Raw genomic sequence first — 21,685 nt, forward strand, 5'->3', positions numbered from 1 at the left:
AAAACAAACAAGTACGACATACCAAAAAGCGGAGGGGGTGGGGGTTGGCGGACGGGGGAAGACCTCTGCCTGGGAATCTGCCAGACGATGGGGGAAGTTGATTTTTTTTTTCCCCTTCTCATTCATAAATGCCACCTCGGGTATTAATTTGCAATACACTTCACTTGTCCAATAAACACCATGCCAAAGATTTGGGACTTGATCCGAGCACGCTTCTATGAAGTCCTCAGATAGATTCCTGGCTCCCAGACACTCTCCCTCTCCGTTCGCCTCTCTCAATAGATAACTTGACTCTCACCTTCGCTGTAAACAAGCAAACAGCTCGCTGCCTTCCTGGGTGAGGGGTTCCAAGGCTGCCCGGTCAACTCGGCATCACCAAACAAAACGACTTTTGTTCCTCCCTCCAGGTCCTCCCACCCTCCCAATCCAGGCAAAGTTCTGAACTCGCCCCCCTCGGCCCTTCCACCACCATCACCACCATCACTCCAAGAAGAGCCCTCCCCTATAGAAGTCGTTATTTAAAGTGGAAAAAACGGAAGATTGTTTTCTTGACGGGTCCAGGACAAAAAAAAAAAAAAAAGTGCAACGGAGCCAGGGGAGGCGCTTGGCAGGAGCCCGCGCCAACCAGCATTCCTGAGATGTTTGAGAATTCTGGAACGCGCAGACAGAGTCGACGTCACTGCAACACGCGGCGCCGCGGCCGGCCCGTATAAAAGGCGGGCTCTGGGCGCTGGGGCAGACCGCGAGCGAGAGCGTCCCCGAGCAGCATCCGCGCCTTCCGTTCCTCCCCGGCAAGGACCTCGAGAGAAGGACGCCCGCAGCCCGCTCGCCTGCCTGGCTCTCGCCTCCCCGCCGCCCGGCCCACCGCCCGGCCCACCGCCCCAGCCGCGCCGGCCCAGCCGCTACGCACCGGTGTGTTGGCGTCTTTGCCTCCGCGCTCTCCTGGACCCCTCCTGCGCGCCACGATGAGCTCCAGCACCGCCAGGTCGCTCGCCCTCGCCGTCACCCTTCTCCACTTGGCCAAGCTGGTGAGTTCTTTGGCCACCGCTTCCCCGTCCGCTCTAGCAGCCCCTTCGCCTTTCCCCAGATGGCCCGCGGCCGATAAAGCTAGACTCCGAAGTTCGGCGGGGCGTTTCGGGGGAGCTCTTTCTTTAAGCCCGCCCTGAAGACGTGCCGGGGGGCCCTCCCGGCGTACGCAGCCGCCCGGGGTGGCCGGGCTGGACGGGATCAGAGACCCCCTGCCGCCCGGGCCGGATATCCCCGTCCCTTCCCGGGGCGTCCCTCCTGCCCACCGCGCCGAGCCTCACACGTGTCCTCTCCCCCTTCCAGGCTCTCTCCACCTGCCCCGCCGCCTGCCACTGCCCCATGGAGGCGCCCAAGTGCGCCCCGGGAGTCGGGCTGGTCCGGGACGCCTGCGGCTGCTGTAAGGTCTGCGCCAAGCAGCTCAACGAGGACTGCAGCAAAACGCAGCCCTGCGACCACACCAAGGGGCTGGAATGCAACTTCGGCGCCAGCTCCACCGCTCTGAAGGGGATCTGCAGAGGTAAGATGCTTGTGGTTTGGCCCCTTTAAAAAAAGAATAGTCCCCGTAGTCCAGAAGTTTAGTAATTTTGCGACCATGTATGGTGATGCTTTGTTGTTGGTAGCTTGGCAGAAAGGCACATGATTTCAGCAGTCTGGAATGCAATTCAGTGTGTCTGGGCCCAACGAAAAGCGCATACGGAAAAGTGATTCCTGACTAACTTATTGTTCTGCTCTGGAGTCTCCGGGGAATCGTAGGAAACTTTAGCATCAATTGAATTTAGCAGCAGAAAATATGTCTGAGTTTCAGGCCGTCGTACGGAATCTTAACTTTATTCTCTTCTCCCTTTCTTTTTTGGTGCTCTTTGCAGCTCAGTCAGAGGGCAGACCCTGTGAATATAACTCCAGAATCTACCAGAATGGGGAAAGTTTCCAGCCCAACTGTAAACATCAGTGCACATGTATTGACGGCGCCGTGGGCTGCATTCCTCTGTGTCCCCAAGAACTCTCTCTCCCCAGCTTGGGCTGTCCCAACCCCCGGCTGGTCAAAGTTACCGGGCAGTGCTGTGAGGAGTGGGTCTGCGACGAGGATGGTGCCAAGGACCCCATGGACGACAGGGACGGCCTCCTGGGCAAGGAGCTGGCCTTCGATGCCTCGGAGGTGGAGTTAACGAGAAACAATGAATTAATTGCGATTGGAAAAGGCGGCTCCCTGAAGCGGCTCCCCGGTAAGTGAAGACTGAGACATTGTACTGAAACCCATTCCTAGTTTGAAACTTCAGAGAAATGAGAACTTGAATCTGTTCGTGTCGGTGTGCGTCTGAGGAATCTTCCCTCTTGTTTGTCCCTCTAGTTTTTGGAATGGAACCTCGCATTCTGTACAGCCCTTCTTCACACGGCCAGAAATGTATCGTCCAAACGACTTCGTGGTCCCAGTGCTCAAAAACCTGTGGAACTGGTATCTCCACACGCGTTACCAATGACAACCCTGAATGCCGCCTGGTGAAAGAAACCCGGATCTGTGAAGTGCGGCCTTGTGGACAGCCGGTGTACAGCAGCCTGAAAGTAAGTGCCTGCAGTGCCGTGTAGACTGGTCCCCTGGGTGAGATGGGAACCTCTCTTCCAAGAAAGAGAAACACTAACTTCCCTTCTCTTCCCTTTCTTACAGAAGGGCAAGAAATGCAGCAAGACCAAGAAATCCCCCGGACCGGTCAAGTTTACTTACGCTGGATGTTCGAGTATGAAGAAATACCGGCCCAAGTACTGCGGTTCCTGCGTGGACGGCCGCTGCTGCACGCCTCAGCAGACCAGGACTGTGAAGATGCGGTTCCGCTGCGAAGATGGGGAGACGTTTTCCAAGAACGTCATGATGATCCAGTCCTGCAGATGCACCTACAACTGCCCGCATGCCAACGAGGCAGCCTTTCCCTTCTACAGACTGTTCAATGACATTCACAAATTTAGGGACTAAACGCTACCTGGGTTTTCCGGCACGAGGGTGGACAAAGTGGGAAGAGAAGAGTGTCAGCATCACGGAGGCGTGGGTGGGGGCGGCGGGCTGAAGGGACTCACTGTAGAAGGGATGCACTGCTCATTCTTGAGTAGTATTAAGGTATTTCGAAACTGCCAGGTGTGCTGGTGCACATGGACGCTAATGCAGCCGCGATTGGAGAATACTTTGCTTCATAATATTGGAGCACACGTTACTGCTTCATTTTGGAGCTTGTGGTGTTGATGACGTTCTGTTTTCTGTTTGTAAATTATTTGGTAAGCATATTTTTCTCTAGGCTTTTTCCCTTTCGGTTTTACAGTTGTAAAAGGTAATAAGATTAGTTGGACACTTAAAGACTCCATCCTTTGACAGAAGTAAATGGGAGGGGGGGGGGGTCCATCCCTTCCAGAAGGTGACACTCTGTGAGTGTCCATGAGAGGCAGCTATCTGCACTCTAAATTGCAAACAGAAATCAGGTGTTTTAAGACTGAATGTTTTTATTTATCAAAATGTAGCTTTTGGGGAGGGAGGGGAAATGTAATACTGGAATAATTTGTAAATGATTTTAATTTTATATTCAGTGAAAAGAATTTATTTATGGAATTAATCATTTAATAAAGAAATATTTACCTAATATCTGAGTTTATGGCATTCAGGATTTTTAGAGAATGTTCAAAACCATTGGGGACAATCTAGCTTATGCACTCAATCATTGAAACAGGATTTACTGGGTACCTACTTTGTACCAGGAACTGTTCCAGGTGCTTGGGATAGAGCAGGGAACTAACCTCTAAAAATCTAACAATGATTGCTTTTATATCTTCAGCAGAAAAAAATCTTGGAATTTAGAGTAATCTGTTTTAAAAACATGTATTGAACACCAGGCATTGTACAAAGCACAAGAAGGAATCTGAAGCTAAGTTTGTGATTTAAATAATAATGCTTTATTTTCATAAGAATTCAAAGGCTAAGGGTCTCCATCACCCAAGCTCTTTGAGGTGGGTATAGTAGAGACATTTATCATTTTAATCACTAAGTAATTGTGCAGGTCCCTTCGGTAGAGGAAACTTTAATGAAAACAGTCCATAACCCAGGCTGCCCACCTTGAAATCCATGGGCAAGATTAAGCATGGTTGGATAATGTGATATAAGGTCACTTGTTTATAACTTTATATTTTTCTAATATTGTTCCTTGGGAGAACGACTTAAAAATTCACCCATGGTTGGGATCAGAGGAAAAAGCTTGGAATCTATTGGAGTCAGTTTGTTTTCACTGAATGAGCTTGAAGCAATGACTTGTGTTAATCCTAATAAGCTGATGATTAGGTAAACATACCGTTAAATGCAAAGGAATGCAAGGAATTTCAAGTACTTTTCCAATAGCGTGAGGACCACGCTACCCCACCCCCTTTCCTTTTTATAATATAAGTTATACTGAGGCGGGAGGGAGCAATTAGATTGAATTGGCTATCTAGAAGGTCAGAGGCTAGACGCAGAGCTTGCCTAAAAGGACCCGAATTGTAGGTCTAGGAGAGGTTGAGAAGGCTGTGTTAATGTTTGTGAAAATGCTGGTAGCTGGTTTTAGAAGAATCTACATCTTTAGAAAGCACTGACAATAAACCTTTTATAGAGAGAAGTTTTCCTTTCATCAACCCTCTTGGCTCCTGTTCAAATCCATAGTGAAATATTTCAGTCTGCACTTTGTTAAGAGAGTACTTGAATTTTTAGGCAATAAGAGAAAGTGCTTTAAAAGGAGAGGAGGGGGACTGCTTCTGGGATCCTGTAAGAGTGAGTTTTCAAAATAGTTTAATATTGATGCTCCGTTAAGACCTACGGAAAAGCACTGCCTAAGCACCTGTTTTAGAGCCTTACTGAAATGCACAAAGGTTCATGTAAAGGTGATAGCAAAATCTATGGGCAAAGGCCTTCACTCTTCTGATTCTGACAATATCTTGCCTGAAATATTACAAGAGCGCCTACTGAGTTGTCAGCTTTTCCTTCCCGAGGCATTCAAATTTTAAGGTATTTGGAAATTTAAACAACACCTGGCTCAGTCTTGGATGCAGTTAAACTTGTCAGCGCAATAGAACATGTAAAACATATAATAAAGTTGTGAGGATTTTGTGGTGCAATCTTGTTAAACAGACATCTAAATCCATAGGCAAAATTTACACATTCCCAGGCACAAATCCTGAGGTACTGTCTTCCAACACTAGAGCCCAGCAAATTGCTTCTTACAGGAAGATCAAGGAGCAATATTTTATAGACCCTTTAAGTATGTAGTGAGGTAATATTTGTCCAATTAAGTTCAAATGTGAAACAAACCTAGCATGGGAAAACACTGGATCTTTGGGTCATTAATCACATCATAAGAAATATACTGAGTGATACACAAGTGACGATTCTATATAAATAAGAGTACTCAATTTAAAAGAACACAAATAGACGCAAAATATGTCCATTTGATTTGGCTATAGAAAAAGAGTGAAGACATTAAAAGTAATTGAGAATAAAATTATGCAATTTAGAACATATCAGTTTTATCTAGATCTGGAATGGAATGCTGCCTACTTCAAATATTGAGAAAACACAATAAAAAACCGTGTATTGCACATATAAAATAGAAGTTGCATATATAAACATTCATTATAATGTACATTATATGTAACCTCCACACACGCTAAAAATCTTGTGTTGTAACCACTTTCCAGTCTAAAAGACCCTGGTGTTCTTGAGCTGTTTTTTTGTTTTGGTTTTGATAGAGATGTAAGCGTTGAGAGTTATAATGTGACCCCAGAATCTTAGGAATTTAGTGAATTTTAAGAAATATTCTTTGGGACGTTTAGCAGCACAGTAAGTGGTCTCACGGTGATGATTCCCACATAAGCGCATGTGCTGTCCGCTCCACAAAGAGTTGCAACTGAATCAAAATTAGCAGAGTACATTTTAGTTATTTTACCAGTAGAGAGACCAGATATGATTTGTTCACAACCTCTTTCCTGCCTTCTGGCGCTATTTGAAAGCCACTTGAGCAATAGCAAGTGTACAGTGGGACCATAGTACAGAACAAAGCTGTGCTCTGGGCAGGGTGGCAGATGATACCATGGAAAGAATCCCAGACTAGAATCAGGAGGCACGTCTTTTACACCAGCTCTGCCATTAATTTACTGGGTGACCCTGGGCAAGTTTCTGGATTCTCCTCTGCTGTTTTAAAATGGAACAATAGATTCCCACATTTTTGTCACCAAAAAAAATTATTTTTTATATACTCTCTTTGGTGCATTGACTCCCATACCTTAAAAACTTTGTCTCCTCAAGCAACTGAATGTATGAGGTGAAAACTGCTCAGGTCTTTCTGTGGACAAAAGCACTCATCTCCATGAAGCCTTTGAAAATGTAAGGCTCTCTTTACTCTCTAAAGCACCCCTGGTTATAGGATGTGACAATCCCTGGATCTCACAGTATGTAGGTCCATACTTTTTCCTCTCCCTGTGTAGCCCCAATATCTGGGCCTCATTAAGTCCCTGTCCTAAATAACTCATTCTCTGAAACAAAGCACATTGTGAAGCACAGCAATAATACAAGTGTCCTATGAATACAACAGACTTACTTGTGACTTACTTTATTGGTGATGGGCAAAGCTCATCCATGTAATCTTACAAAGTGCAATTTAATTAAACAAGTACTTAGCTGCATTTGTTAGTACTTTACAGTTCTCATATATTCCGCTCATTTATTCTGAATCCACCCCTTTCTTAATCTAGTGCAAACATCCAAATCAAGACACCATCATCTCTTGCCTGAATTACTGGAATGGCCTCCTTACTTGTGGCATATTGTATTTTCCAAAGGTGGCTGCAACAATATCTTCCAACCCACATGCCCTTCTGCAATGTGACCCTGTTGCTCTCCCATCAATAGATGGGGTCTACTTCTCTACCCTCTTGGAGCTGGCTGGACTCTTTGACTGCTTTGACCAATGAATATCTAGGAAGTGATGTGAAATGGTGCTAGTTCCAAATACAACACTGGCTAGGAGCTCCTACTTCCTTTCTCTTAGAAAGCAGCTTCAATATAAGAGGTACCAGTACCCTGAGACTAGCAGACTGAGAAGCCCATGCCACATGGATAGGTCTGAGAGGATCAGATGCCATGTGGAGAAAGAGGAAGGTCAGGGGGCATTTGGGTACCACATGTATATGAAGACGCCATCTAGGAAGTGGATCCTCCAGCCCCAGCTGCCTTACAAGCTGACATCTTGTAAATCAGAGATGAGCTGCCTGCTGAGTCCCCAGAATTCCTGACCCATAAAATAATGCACAAATCGATATGATTATTTTAAGGCCCTAAATTTTGGATGTTGTTAGTTACACAGCGATAGATAACTGAAACATCATTGGTTTCCATTCTTGCCCTCCAATAATCCATTTTCCTTACAGAAGCCAGAGTAATTCTTTAAAAATGTAAATCAGAACAGGTCAATCCTGTTAAGAAGAGGAGGCTTAAAGGCTCCATGGCTTCCCATTGCTCTTGGAATAAGATTCAACTCCTTACTTGGCACACAGCTCCTGGAACCTGCCTACTTCCTTCATTTACCCTCGCTTACTGTGCTCCCACTTCGCTCTTTTTGAAATAAGCCAAGTAAATTCCTCCTCAGGACCTTTGCACTAGCTGTTCCTTTGCCCCAAATGCCAAGCTCCCTGATCTAAGCTTCTTCCTGTCATGCAGTTCTCAGCATCAATGCCACATTCTCAGTAACCTTCCCTCCCCACCCAGGCCCAGTCTAAAGTGGTTCACTACATCAAAGTCGACGGATTTAAATGTTAATCATGTCTAAGAAATACATGACAGCAACATCTAGACTGGTGTTCCACCAAACAAACCAGCACCATAGCCTAGCCAAGTTGACACATAAAATTAACCATCACAGCACCCGTGTAGTAAAACCTTTTGGGGAGAAGAAACTCATGTCCATTCTCTAAACTGGAATGCATTTGAGCAGTCAGAAAAAAGCAAAAGCTTTGCTAGTTATACCTACGATCCCTCGAGGCCTCTCACCGTGCTTGTGCATGTATGCAGGAAGGGCTCCGGGATTTATTTTGCATTGACCAGATGCATGGGGCAACTCACGAAGGTTTCTAGAACACTAACCCCAAGTTCCATACAGAACCAGCAGGATCCACCTCAACTGAAATGGCTACAGGGTGGGGGATTAGAGGGAGATCCTTATAAAAGCTCTGGAGAAAAGTCTTCTCCAAATCTGCATGAATACAATAAGACACAGTCCCTTGCTTGCACACACTATAAGACAGAAAAAAAGTGCTCCATCCTTTGGCTTGTCAGGCAAATCCTCATTGTAGCAATGAAACCACAACACTGTCAGTGGCTGTTTAACTCTTCCTACCAGATTTTAAATTTCTTAGAGAGTTTTGTCAATGAATGAGTACCAACTAAGAATAGATTGAAAGGAGTTTGAAAAGGCACAACTAGAATTTGCTTTTCTCTTCTCCATGAAGATCTGGAGCTTCCAAGTCTCCAGATCTTCATGGAGAAGAGAAAGCAAGTTTGTCCTACATTGCTCTACCGCAGAGGTCCTTAGCTGGTGGCTTAAGCAGGATGGGGCAATAAATATGTTTTGTTCAGCCTGAAGAGAGTTTATAAAAACTGGGATTTGTTGCCAATATTTGAAAACTGAGTATTTTTTTTTAAAGTCCAAATTTCTGGGGTTTTTTGGAAAAATTCATAGATCTGGCAGCAGTGGACCTTGGTTTCTACGTGGCAGTTTGCACATGGTGGGAGCTGAGCTGCAGCTTCCCGCCTTAGAGTGGATGCTCTGCATTTCACCAGCGATGGATGGAGATGGATGGAGAAGAGATACGTGTGTATCCTTGCAGTTGGAGGAGTTGAAGGGCAAGCAGAGATGATCTTTAAAAATCCAGACTCTAATGAGTATCTACTGTATAGCACAGGGAACTCTACTCAATGCTCTGTGGTGACCTAAATGGGAAGAAAATCCAAGAAAGAGGGGATATATGTATACATATAGCTGATTCACTTTGCTGTATAGTAGAAACTAACACAACATTGTAAAGCAACTATACTCCAATAAAAATTTTTTTTTTAAAGTAAAAAGAAAAAATCCAGACCCTTACTAAAAAAGGCACAACTAGAGCACCACTTTTACTATGAAAATGCTTAGAAAAATGATTCTAGGCATTGATGAACCTGGGAAAGAATAGAGACCACTTCATTAATTTCAAGTCACTGTGGGGCTGTAAACATGTCCCACACCCCCAGCTTCCTTCTACCATTCCAGCCTGTGTATTTCTGGAGAAGTGTACATATTCCATTTATAATACCATGTCACATTTTCCAACTGCCACTGGGTAAGTTGATCAAAGATACACACCGCATCCTGAACCTCCGCTGAATTTAACCATCTATTTTTATAGTGACCAAAGAGCCAGTAGAATCATCACAGATAGCCAGGGGGTTTGCTCTAGAATTTTTTTTTTAATGACACAAAATGCTTACTTCAAGTACTGTCACATAAATAACACTCATTTTTCAGAGGCATTCAGTGAACTCCAGAGAGATTGAGGACTTTCCTGAGTAGTTATAGTTAGTTAGCAGAGTGGAAGGTGGATCTCAGGATTTATTCTCCAAGCTTATCCCTGACAGAGGCATTTGGGGCACAGGAAAGCGCTTGGGTTACAGGGAAGCCTGGCTGGTTCTTGGTGTCACCATGGCTCCTGGGAAGACTTCCGCCAGTGGATTTCCTATAGGAGAGTCAGTATCCTCAGCGTCCCATGGCAAGGGTGACGCCCTTCTCCAGCAAACAGAGAATGATTCAGTATTGTAAAAAATTAGGTCTCATGTTCAGGAGATTGGCTAGCTTTAAAAAAAAAAAAAAAGTTGCTCATTCATGGAAGGAGTTTAAATTATGGGCTCATGAGCAAAACTTTCAGAGAGGTCCCTCGCATGTTCCAAGTTAGTTTTTTCTTGGAAAGGAGCCCGTGTCTTTAATTGACTTCTTGCATTCAAAATGATACTTGGCCTTTTAAAATGTTCTCTTTAATATTTGGTTTTTTTCTTAACAAAAGAAGGCATACTTATATAAATTCAATACTATAAGAAATACAGAATGTCAAAAATGAAGGTTTCTAGTAAACCCTCCCCTTCACACACATCCCCACACGCAGCCACTTTTAAGAGCATGGTGTGTCGTCTTCTTCTAGATTTGGGGTGTGCCTAACCTGGTATTTATTAGTATTATTATTATGAACAAAAAAGATTAGACTATACATAGAGCTTTACATTTACTATACCTTGAAAGTCATTTAGTGTTGCTACGTGTAGTTCTTCCTCAGTCACTGTAATGGTTTCATAGACTTTCACTCTATTATTGATGTGCCATAATTTATTTAAATACTTGGTGTGGGGACACTATTGCATGCCCACCTCACAGCCACCCCCCATTTCCTTGACTCTTTGCTAGCAGAGCCCCAGTTTTGTTCAGGCGCTCCGCCTTCCATGTGTTCAGGGAAGGGGTCCCCTGTTTCCCCCTAACCCCAGGGATTGCATCAGCACTGGCTTCGGTCAGCATAATGGTCTCATTTCCTTATCAACAATAGGTTATGACAATTCTGATACTCAAGGAGATATCCCCTGGGGGAACTTCTGAGAAAGGGTTTCCCTGATAATAGAAAGAGACTAGAAGAGGAAATGCTTTTCTTCTTTGCTGGACATCACCCGCCTTGAGCTCAGGACGGAGGCATCACTGATACACTGAAGATGGCAGAACAGAAGGTGGGAGGCCCCTGGGTCCCTGAAGAGATCACTGAGCTGTTGAATCACCCGACCCTCGGCCCCCCTGACATCCACACCTCCTGTTTAGTGTGATAATAAACCTCCTGTTCTTCAAGCTATTTTTTGTTAAACCAACTGGTACAGCTAAAATCTTCCTGATGATTTTACACTTGGCCCTTTTTGAGGCCTATGGACGTTGTAAACAACACAGAGATAACCACATCCAAAGGAGAAGAAAATACTTTTAGATGTAAGTGAATGAACCAACAAACAACTATTTGGCAGAAATATAATGCTTTCATTCCTTTACCTAACAGTTGCACTTGACAGGCTACAGGCCAGCAAGACATGGGTGACCAACAAGGAAATAATGAGACATGGTCCCTGGCCACAGAGTTGTCACATCTAACAGAGGTAGCAATATATACAAATAATTCTGGTGCATAGTAAGAGCATTAGAGAACCTAGAAATATGAGAACATACAGGGTAGTCAGAGAAAGCTTCATGGAGGACAAAACATCTGAACTGGGTCTTGAGGGATGAGTAGGAGTTTGCTACTTGGAAGTACCTCCAAAACTGGAAAAAAACCCAAAGTATTTGAAGCCTGGGAATTCTATCAAAGCCAGCAAAGTTATGGTCTCAGACAAGACCTGAGAAGTAGCAGCCATTTTGATCTTAGTTTTTCTAGCTGATAAGAAGAAAAGCAGCCCTCAGAAGGGACCTACAGAAGACCTGACCTGGTGATGGGGACAGGCCAGTCCCTTCTATGGGAATTACCTTTGGAAATCCCCCACCGCCACAGTAACGTGCTGCCATCCTGCAGGGGATGAAGTAGCACTGGCACCACCAGATACAAGCTGAAAATCAGTCTGCTTCTCCCACATGACAGCCTCAATATGACAGGTTGATCTCAGACTGACAGAATCCAGCCTAGGCCTGACCCACTGGTAGGTCACCCGAGGAGGGCCCTGTGACTACTTGGATCCAGCAGCGAAGGCAAAAAGCCCAGAGAGAAGCGGCCTGGATGACTTGGTCGCTGCCACCTGACGCTCTTGTGTTTGTGCCACAGTCAGATTCTCGAAGGAGGCCAGCCCATTAGTGGCTTCCGGATCCTTCTCGAATGATGTTCATGCTTCCTGCTAGCTGCATACAGTTTTCTCATCCAGGATTTTAAAGCCTGCAGTGTGTGACATGTAAACAAAAGGCCACAGGGGCAGCTCCATGCTGGCTCCTAAAACCTCATCTATTCTTCCAGATGAGAAAGAACTCTCATAATTGCACTCACAATCAAAGTGAATGTCAAGAAAAGGCGTAATTAAACAGCCAAGTGTCTTCACATTCTGTATGGGCAAGAATTATAAAGTGATTCATAGCCTTTCTCTGCTATATCAATGAGAACCAACTCAGAGGATTTGGATTGTGCTATTATGTCAATGTACTTGGTCTAAACCATTCCAGATATCTGCATATGCTCCTAAGAACTTACTTAAGCCCCACCGTCACTTTCACTGTCATCTGCCTAGAAGCTGTACATCCTCGTTATGCTTTCAAAAGTTAGAGACCAGATCTCTTGGCTTGCGATGGGAACATAGCCATTTAAATAAATAGAACAGGGCAACAGTTCAGTACCAGCAACAGGAGCCACTGTTTTTTTGGATAAGGGATAATGAAGCCAAAAAGAGATAGGGAAGAAATCCCCTGTAACATTAGACAGACTGTAAGAAATCATTCCAAATTTGGGCCAAGAAGTCAAGATTAGCAGTCACGTTGAACCTTTTTTGTAATAAAAATTTGGCCTCCATAACAGAAGTTCATTCATTTGACATATATCTGTACATATATTTACATCTATCTGCACACACACACACACACACAGAGTTTTTTATATTCCTGTTTATTATTGGCCAGGCACAGTGCTGGGTCTTGGAAGGTCCAGCTGACCAAGGACTTAAGGACTTGCCATCTAAGAGTCAGAGATCCAACACCAATTTCCTCATTCCTGAAGGGCTGCCACCCAGACCTGTTCCTGCTGCTTTGCTCCTTTGGTTTTCTCAGGACCCACATGGAAGGCAATCAGGGTGTGGGGCTACCACTTCCCACTCCCAGAATGGAGGAAGGGCAAGGCTACTCCAGCCTGGATTCCCTGGATAACTGTGGACAAGGGACATTATTTCAAACTTGTGACACACATTCTCGGCAACAGGAAACCCATGAGGTATATTCACACAGGGGCCTAATTTTATCCTTCCAACATCAAATCCCACTTGGAGTTCTGTGGCATTAAACCATTACTTAGCACATTCATCTACCCTGTTTCATCTAAGACGCTGTGACGATTGCAAGGTAACATCATCCTTTTACATACCACTAAGAAAAACCCAGCCAGTTAAACTAGTCACACCTGAAGTAAGATGCATTGTGATTTCGGAGCTCTTAAAGGGTGAAAACATGTACTTTCAAGAATCAATGAAATCCAGGACTTGTCTTTCCCACCAGACTGTGAGTTCCTAGAGGACAGGAACCCTCCTTACAGTCTTCTCTGCTTTGCTGCACCTAATGCAGTGTCACACAGCAAGCCCATAGCAAACACCTTTGAATGAACGAGTGAGTGAGTGAATGAATGAATGAGTAGCTGATACAAATCCTATGTTCCCCTGAGCAATCAATCAGCCCACTCAGGTAGAGGCAAGAAGGTCCAGATTGCTCCTGGTTCTTCCTATTGCTCCTGCCATTGGAAGCAGTCAGACTCGGGGAGCTTGGAGGGGGCTCCTGAAACACAGCCCCTTCAGCACTTAGGGCAGCTCCAGACCCGCTCACCTTAAGGCCTGGTCAACAAGCTGCTGGCCAGACACACTGTGACACCAGGTTCCCCGGGGACCCATTTATGTTTCTCCTGAAAACCGGTGTGTAATATCAAACGCCTGAAAATAAAATCAGAGGTAAAGTAGACTGTGGGAGCTGGCTATTCAGAGGTGCTGCTGGAGAGTCCTCTTGTAAAGTCAGTAACCACCCCAGATTTATCTATTTTATGACTTCGGATTTTTGTGTATCGAGTTCCCATGGAGCAAGGCACACCCTTATATTGAGTTTCCTAACAGCAGAGCCTTTGTGCTGGGTCAGTGGCTTGAAGGGTTTCTGCCGCGACTGGCCTCTCTTCCTTGAGGGCTCCTGGTCTGCTCGGGCCCACGTTAGACCAAATCCCCTCCCCCAGGTGCCAGGGCTTCCCCATTGCAGAGGGAACAGATGGAAACCACAGTTGCCTTTGTTTCATTTACTTTAGAATGAAGTTATTTTTGACCAGAGTTGCATTCCAACTTGAGAGAGATGGGCCACAGCGATAATGCAGGTATGTGCCCTGCGCGGAACAGAGCATCAGTGAGCATGTGCCACGCATCTGGGGGTGAGGGAGCGCGCCGCATGTTCCACCACATGTGCTGAGCAGCAGAGACACTCCAGGTTCCGGGCCCCTTCCTCTGGGGAAGAAAGAGGTGAACAAGACAGTTTCTGGCCTCGCAGTCTAGTTACAGTAAGCTCTGCTGAAAGATACGAGGCTGCCTCGGCCTGAGAGAGTTGGGGCAGGTTTTACAGGGGGTAGAATCTGGAAGTTGGGTCTTGGTAGAAAAGGGGAAGGGAGAAAGGGAAACCGGGGTGGCGAGAACAGCCTGTGAAAAGGCACAGCTGTGCAAGAGCCTGAGAAGCCCCCGAGAAAGACGGGTCAGCGGGCTCTCTGCAGTCCCTCCCTTCATTTCACCAGAGCTGGTGACTGAGAGGTAGAAGACGGACCTTGACTGGGCCCATAATTGCAAGGTCTCCAGGAAATCCTAAACTTGACCTCCCAGACGTGCTGTTTCCCATGAACCTATGAATCTGTAGTCCTCTCTCTAGTCCTGGTACCGTTGGTGCTGCAGGACCCACCAACAGGAAATGGGGCCCACATCCCTGGAAAGATCTCCCCTATAGTTTTACAGGCTAGAGGGTGAGAGAAGCAGGAGAGAGCCAGTTAAGTACCCTGACAACGGTTCTGGGACAGAGCAGAATACCTAATCAGAAATGCCAGATGACTTCCTTACACTCGCTTAGTCCTCGTCCCTCGTCCTTCCGGAACTGTCCACGCTTGCTAAATCTGCAGGCTCATATTTGCCTGACCTGCTCCTCTGAGTCTGCCTCCAGGGCATGATAAATAATTCCTGGAAAACACAAGTTCTCACGAGCCCTTCAGAGTGGTGAGAGACATCTAAGGGAGTGGGTATGGGTCTTTGAGGCTTGAATTCTCATACCCCTAATCTCTGAGCTCTGGGCCTCCTGCACCATCGGTGGACAATTCTCCCACTCACTACTGGCAGACCGGTGTCATCTGTTCTACTTCATAAGATTATTCAGTCAGGATGAGGATGACAGGACTTTGGGGATGAACTGGGGGGCCTTACACTTGGGAGAGACTTAGAAGTTTCTGACTCCACCTACTGCCAGAAGCCTCTCCCCACCTGCTTGGCAGGGGTTGACCCCAACCTTTCTCACTGACAGAGATAGTGCCCGCTCTGCCTCTTTCTGCAACTCATGCTCCAGACATGTTAGCCATTCTTCCGATATTAAGTTGAAACCCATCTCCCTATAGTTTTAGTAACTGTTTATGGTTCTCCTCCCAGCGCTTTTCAGAATGAATTTAATTCTCTTTCTTATGTCATAGTTAAAGTCCTCTAAGTATGTGCTCCATCCTCCATCCCAAAGTGCACTCCCAGCCTTTCTTTCCTTTCCTTGTTTTTTTCCTAGGAGAAACATTTATGGTGGCTACAATTATTCCTCACATGATCTGGTCTTCAGGCCTTCATTTCCTGGTTGTTTGCTTCCAGATACACTTGAGTTTTGTCAAGGTCACTCTAAAAATGGGATATTGGTGGGTTAACAGAGCCCACTAGATCTTCCCTGAGTGCCGACTCCAGCAAGTCTATCTGGTTCCTTAAGGGACCTAAAAGTGTCCTTCTATTTACATATCCACCTTCCCTACTAAACTGTGAGCACTTTCTCTCTTGTCTTCCCAGCCCCCAATGCAAGTAAAGGCTTAAATTTCAGAATCCAAGAGACAGTATGGTACAGGAGAATTGGGTCTTAAATTTCTTGGTATCCCCAGACCCCGACACAAAGCCTGGTAACCAGCAGGCACTTAATAACTGTATGGTCCATCAACCAGTTCATTTGTTTAAAGAAAGCAGGCTAAGCTTGCATTTAGTTTTTTTAGCAGTATGTCAATGCTTATGGTTAACTGAAATCCCATGGTCCAGTTCATGTGAACTTCTGTAAGGATAATCTGCCATTTCTACTTATATTGTTGACCTTCCTTAATGTAAATTTAGGACTTGGCATTTGTGTAACAAACCCTTCCAAAATTTGGTGGCTTAAAACAGCAGTGACTTATTTTGTTTTTTGACTAGGTTTAGCTTGGTGGTTACTCCTGCAGTTCCTCACTCATTTAGGAGGCTGGCTTGGGCTGGAATGTCTGAGATGGGCCCTTATCCACCAGGGTCTCTCTTTTTGTGGCTTCTCATCATCTGTAGTCTAGCCTGAGCTTCTTTACAGCCAAAAGCTGGCTTCTGAGAGGGAGTGTTCCAGGAAGACAAGCCCCAGTGTGCAATCACCTATTAAACCTCTGAGTATGGCACTTACTGATGCATCATTAGTCAAAACAAGTCACATGGTCAAACCCAGAGTCAATGTGGAAGGGAACTGCACAAAGTCATGGATTCCAAGAGGTGTGGTTCATTGGGGGCCACAAATGTTACAGTCTACCATATTTACCCTTATTAAACTTCATTGTTAAACTTTTGAGAGGGAGTATTTTTTTTTTTTCTCATGTCTTCTCAAAATCCAAATTTTTCTGGATATGGGCAAGCCTGATGATGATGAGGGAGATGAGGAGAAGGATGCTTCATTTATTGTCTACTGTGTGCCAAGTTGTTCTTTACATATTTAGGGTTCATGAAAAAAAATCCCAAGGACAGAATTATTACTCCCATTTTACAGATAAGGAAAGAGATTCAGAGAACCTCAGTTAAGTTCCTCAAAGTCTCACAATTTGTTGAAGGCAGGATTTCAACCTAGATCTCTAATTCCAAAGCATGTGTTTTTTTATCACTGCACCACACTGCCGTCTCTTGGAATCTGCACTCTTGACTCAAAGAAATGTACATTTCCCTGCAAAAAATTGTTTTTCAAATTCTAATAAGGAACTCAAGAGGTCAGACAATGCAACGTAACTTTTCTTTCTCTGCAGTTCTTTAAATGTTTAAATCTCATTTTGTCCTAGGGTATTTTGGTGTCTTTTGTTTTGTGCAGCTAATTCCCCTAAGCAGTGAAGGAGCCCCAAAGTGCTGATGATACAGTGGGGCTGGGATGTTTAAATATATGAATGAAGATTCTGATAAGACTTTATATACATAGCTATAAGGCAGGAATCCTATACAAAAGAGCTAGGTTTGAAATTGAAGTCAATCTTAACTCCATCCATACTGTCTGAATTGCCAGCCTAACTGGCCTCCAAGTAGAGAACTATGTTTTTTTCTTTATCTACTCTGGTAAATTATTAAAGGGCTCTTCTGCCCAGGGGGGAGATCATTAACTACCTGGGAGGTAGCAGAAGGCATCTGGCAGGTGCAGCAAGGTGAACCAGGGAAGCTCTGATTAGGATGGCAGAACCGAGCTTCCTTAGGCAGCTTCCACTGGTGGCCAGCATGACAGAAAGGCCCCCACTGGGCGGGGGTGTGGGGTGCGGATGGGCCAGTGGGCAAGAATGAAGGCAAGGATGGGATGGGGGAAGGGGGCCTCCCCTGTTCAGCCTGAAACTCATTTTTAAATTTTAAACTCATTTAGGCAATAAAAATCCCATTTGCCTGGTTGAATGTGTGCCAATATGTACCTGCACTTACCCACACTCCCTCCTTCCTGTCATGGAGGCTGGAACTGACAGGTGACAGCCCTTTTACATGTAAAAGTAGAGGCCAGGGCAAGTGCCAGATTGGTCACTGGAGAAACATTTGTGTAGATGACACGGGAGAGCAGAAGTGAGTAGGAGTCACAGACCCCCAGCCACCCTCTTCATGTCACAGGTGAGGTGACAAGGGAGGTTGTGACATGGCCAAGGCCACTGACTTCATAGGTGCCAGAGATGGGGATAGAATCCACATCTCCCACTTCTAGGGCAGGGCTTTTTCCTTGGCATTGGGTGCTGTTGCCAATCTCAGTAGCTTTAACCAGTGTGTTGGGCAGACCATGGAAAGCACTTTTCCTAAGGAGTCGGGGGACTGGAGCGCCTAAGTCTTGGCCTTTACACCAACAACTCACAGCCTATTTAGTTTCGTGTCCTGGTTCTATCCTTCACTTATTGCTCATTTTGGAAAGTAGTTGCATGGGCTTCCCTAGTGGTGCTGTGGTTGAGAATCTGTCTGCCAATGCAAGGGACATGGGTTCGAGTCCTGGTCCAGGAAGATCCCACATGCCGCAGAGCAACTAAGCCCGGGAGCCACAACTACTGAGCCTGTGCTCTAGAGCCCACGAGCCACAACTACTGAAGCCCCCGCGCCTAGAGCCCGTGCTCCGCAACAAGAGAAGCCACCGCAATGAAAAGCCCTCGCACCGTAATGAAGAGTAGCCCCCACTCGCCGCAACTAGAGAAAGCCCGCGTGCAGCAACGAAGACCAAACGCAGCCAAAAATAAATAAATAAATAAACAAATTTATTTTTAAAAAAAAGAAAGAAAGTGGCTGCAGCTATTGGAGAACTCTCTTGCTTGTGAATCTGACCTCAGCTTTTCCATCCACAAAATGGGCCCCAAGTAAAGCCTCTCACTCATTCCCTGCTCAAGGATCTCAGAAGGATTCCCTGCAGTAACATGTGGTTCATCTTGAGTGAGAGTCATTCTTCACAATTCACACGTGTGGGGCCAGTCATTCTTCACAATTCACACGTGTGCAGCCTCTGGTTTGTGCTGCTCTCTCAACACACACGTGAAAAATCACTTTTTTTTTTGGACTTGGTGGATGATCCTTTCCCTTTGTGGATGGTTGTACGCTAGGCCAATTATGGGGTTAAACCTGGTAAGGAAAGGGTTGGATGGAGGTAAGAGCCAAGGAGAAAGATTTGTCCGCGATTACTTAAACTTATTTAATAGAGGTGTGCCTGCTCCTTGCTGAGACCAGAGTCTGGGGTTAAATGTCCCTGTCCTTCGGCAGGTCACCATCTGTGGAAGAGGCAGATCAAAACAAATCATTTTAATTCCCCGGGAATGTGAGAGGAGGTTACACAGCATAGCCAAGGCCAGAGATGAGACCAGAACCCACATCTCCCACCTCCCAGGACGGGACTCTTCCCTCCACCCTGGAGCTGTCGCCAACCTCAGAGGTATAAGGAGTGTATTGGGCAGACACGTTGCCAGCACATTTCTCTAGGAGCGCGGAGTCTGGGGGTGCGAGAGGCATGCACAAAGCCTTGTGGAGCCTCTGATTCTGCCTGGAGCAGCCCAAGGAGGAGACAGGAGTGGACGAGGGCTTAGGGAAAGGCATCCCAGGCAGAGGGAACAGCCTGGGCAGAAGCGTGGAGGCCCTCGGTAGCTGCGGGCCACTCTGCCGGGCAGTGGCCTTCAACCCCGCGCAGCGCGGCACACGAGAGGCCGCCCTCGCGTTCTTCCTCGCGGGAGGCCTCCCAAGGACATCCGGAGAGCTCTGCCTCAGGTTCTTATTGTCTGAGGTCACTGAGCCTCCCAAAAGTATTTCAGGAATGTGGAGGCCTGACTCACTCTCTTCCTTGAGCTCGCAGTCCGAAGTTCATAAAACCGCTTTCCCCTTTAGTCATTCTTATTCAAACATCGGCTCACATGCTTCACAGATGGAGCTGGCAGGAGGAATCCAGGGACACATTTTTTGCTTAGGATGCGAAAGTAGATGAGGAGTGAAGGAGATCAAGGAGAGATTATTCACCAAGAGCCAGGCCCCTAGGCAGGGGCTGTTGATGTGCACAGAGAACGGCTGGCTTGCTCAGAGCAGAGACCCCAGTAGAAAGGAAAGCTGTGGAAGCAATCCTTTCAGGCCTCAGTTTCCTCATCTGTAAACAGGGACAATAACCACACCTACTTCAGAGAGTCACAATAAAGGTAAAGATTAAATGAGTTAATCCACGTAAAGCACTCAGAATCTTGCCTGATACATTATAAGCACTCAATAAATACTAGCTTGTTACTAATATCATTACTCTTAGTTGGCAAAGAGTGAGTTTTCTAAACACAGTGATGGGGAGAGAGGAAGTCTTCCTGGAATAGGATTGCATGGGTTACACCTGAAAGGAAAAGCTCCCCTGCAGTGTGTGGAATTGTCTGGCAGAGGAGGACTTGGGACATGGCACACAGCGGGAAGGGCAGTGCCAAGGCTCAGAAGAGAAGAAACCTAAGTGTCACATCTGACCAGATGCCAAAGACAAAGCTGCAACTAAAGTACTGCTTCTGGATGGGAAACATGTATCAAAATGTCCAGAGAATAAACAAAGGGGACGCTGAAGAGACATTTAGGACACGGGCTGGGCATACAAATTGCCCAGTGCAAGTTTCCAAATTGGTGTTATTCACTTTATTTCTCCCGGGCCATGTAGGCAATGACATGGTCAGCAAGGTAGGCAGGCCAAGAGCAGATCAGATGCTCTGTTTTCCTCCTTTCTAACTCCAGCTCACTTTAGAGGATTGAAAATGCCAGGAGACTTCCAGATCAAAGCCACCCCTCCCCCCGACACTGCCTCGGGCTATTTGGAGATCTGTCCTAGAGCACGTCATCAGTCATCAGTTGTCTTGACTCAAAAGTTTGAGTCTAAGTGGTCTTAGCACTGCTAGACTTCTATTTGGCCAAGGCGAACCTCTTTGCCTTTCAGAACACTCTACAGGGAAACTCTCACTCCTGCCTAACTTAGACAAGGCGCTGGGCGCCCTGGTGGAGGTACAGACAAGGGACGCATGCAACCCCAGAGAGCCTCTGGGGTTCATTTCGCAGGCCCAGTGCTTTATTTCTTCCTTCTCCCTCAGTCCCTTGGTCCCCCTCGCCTCTCTCCTCCTATTCCAATTGGCCAAAAGGCTGAGCACCTGCCTCTGGGCGCATCTGCCATTGCAGTGACCACAAAGCACGAATCCTACATGAATTTAAAAGGTCTTTTTTAAAAAAGTAAAAATAGTCCTAGTGGAAGAGAGGATTGAAGGGTTTCACTGAAGGCAATTGAAAAAAATTATTAGCAGCTCAAAAAGAGAGATGGCTGAATACATAAGAGGAGAAGGTAACTTCAGACCAATGACATTACTCTCTTGATGCATGGAAAGTAACAAGAGAGTTGAGATGAGGTGATTCTTGAAAGAAGGAAAGGTTATTAGATTCCTTACTATTAATCATCAAAATTCCTCAATTTTTTTATTAACCAGCTTTTCCCCCTAATAATAAGATACATGCTTACGGCAAATAATTCAAACAGTGTAGAAGGGAATGAGGTGAAAAGCGAAATTCCTTTTCTCCACTCCACACCCTCCTCCCCACACCTCCCTGAGTCCCACTCCCTAGCAGAAACCACTCTGAACAGTTCCTTCCCCCTCTTTCTAGGATTTTCTATGTACCTTCCATCCTCCTCTCACACTACTCTCCTCCTTAACTCACCCACAAAGGGCCTTCAAACTTGGGATCTTGCAGCATTCTACTTCTTTTGTCAGGAAAGTCCTTCTAGTCTTTGTGTGTCTGGTCCATTCAGGACTCTGCTACTAGCTACTCAGAACTGTCACCTGCTCAGAGAGGCCGCCTGCGACCTCCCTATTTAAACAGGAGTCTCATCGTCACCACCATTCTCTACCC

The 21,685-nt window shown here is 45.9% G+C and overlaps 1 protein-coding gene across 1 annotated transcript; it reads left to right on the top strand.

Annotated features, from left to right (window-relative positions):
* The first annotated feature begins 726 nt into the window (after window positions 1–726).
* On the top strand, window positions 727–3,647 carry CCN1 (cellular communication network factor 1). Its single transcript, XM_059925441.1, has 5 exons — window positions 727–1,028; window positions 1,330–1,543; window positions 1,893–2,249; window positions 2,375–2,586; window positions 2,690–3,647. Exons 1-5 carry the CDS (start codon window positions 966–968, stop codon window positions 2,990–2,992), a joined length of 1,149 nt encoding a protein of 382 aa, XP_059781424.1. The 5' UTR covers window positions 727–965; the 3' UTR covers window positions 2,993–3,647.
* The last annotated feature ends 18,038 nt before the right edge of the window (window positions 3,648–21,685 follow it).

Source organism: Balaenoptera ricei, chromosome 1, assembly GCF_028023285.1.
Source record: "Balaenoptera ricei isolate mBalRic1 chromosome 1, mBalRic1.hap2, whole genome shotgun sequence".
In the NCBI taxonomy this organism is placed as follows: Eukaryota; Metazoa; Chordata; class Mammalia; order Artiodactyla; family Balaenopteridae; genus Balaenoptera; species Balaenoptera ricei.

Coding starts and splice junctions, on each gene's coding strand:
- CCN1 (XM_059925441.1), top strand. CDS start 966: ATGAGCTCCAGCACCGCCAGGTCGCTCGCCCTCGCCGTCACCCTTCTC. Junction 1,029..1,329: donor TTCTCCACTTGGCCAAGCTG/GTGAGTTCTTTG, acceptor TCCCCCTTCCAG/GCTCTCTCCACCTGCCCCGC. Junction 2,250..2,374: donor CTCCCTGAAGCGGCTCCCCG/GTAAGTGAAGAC, acceptor TTGTCCCTCTAG/TTTTTGGAATGGAACCTCGC.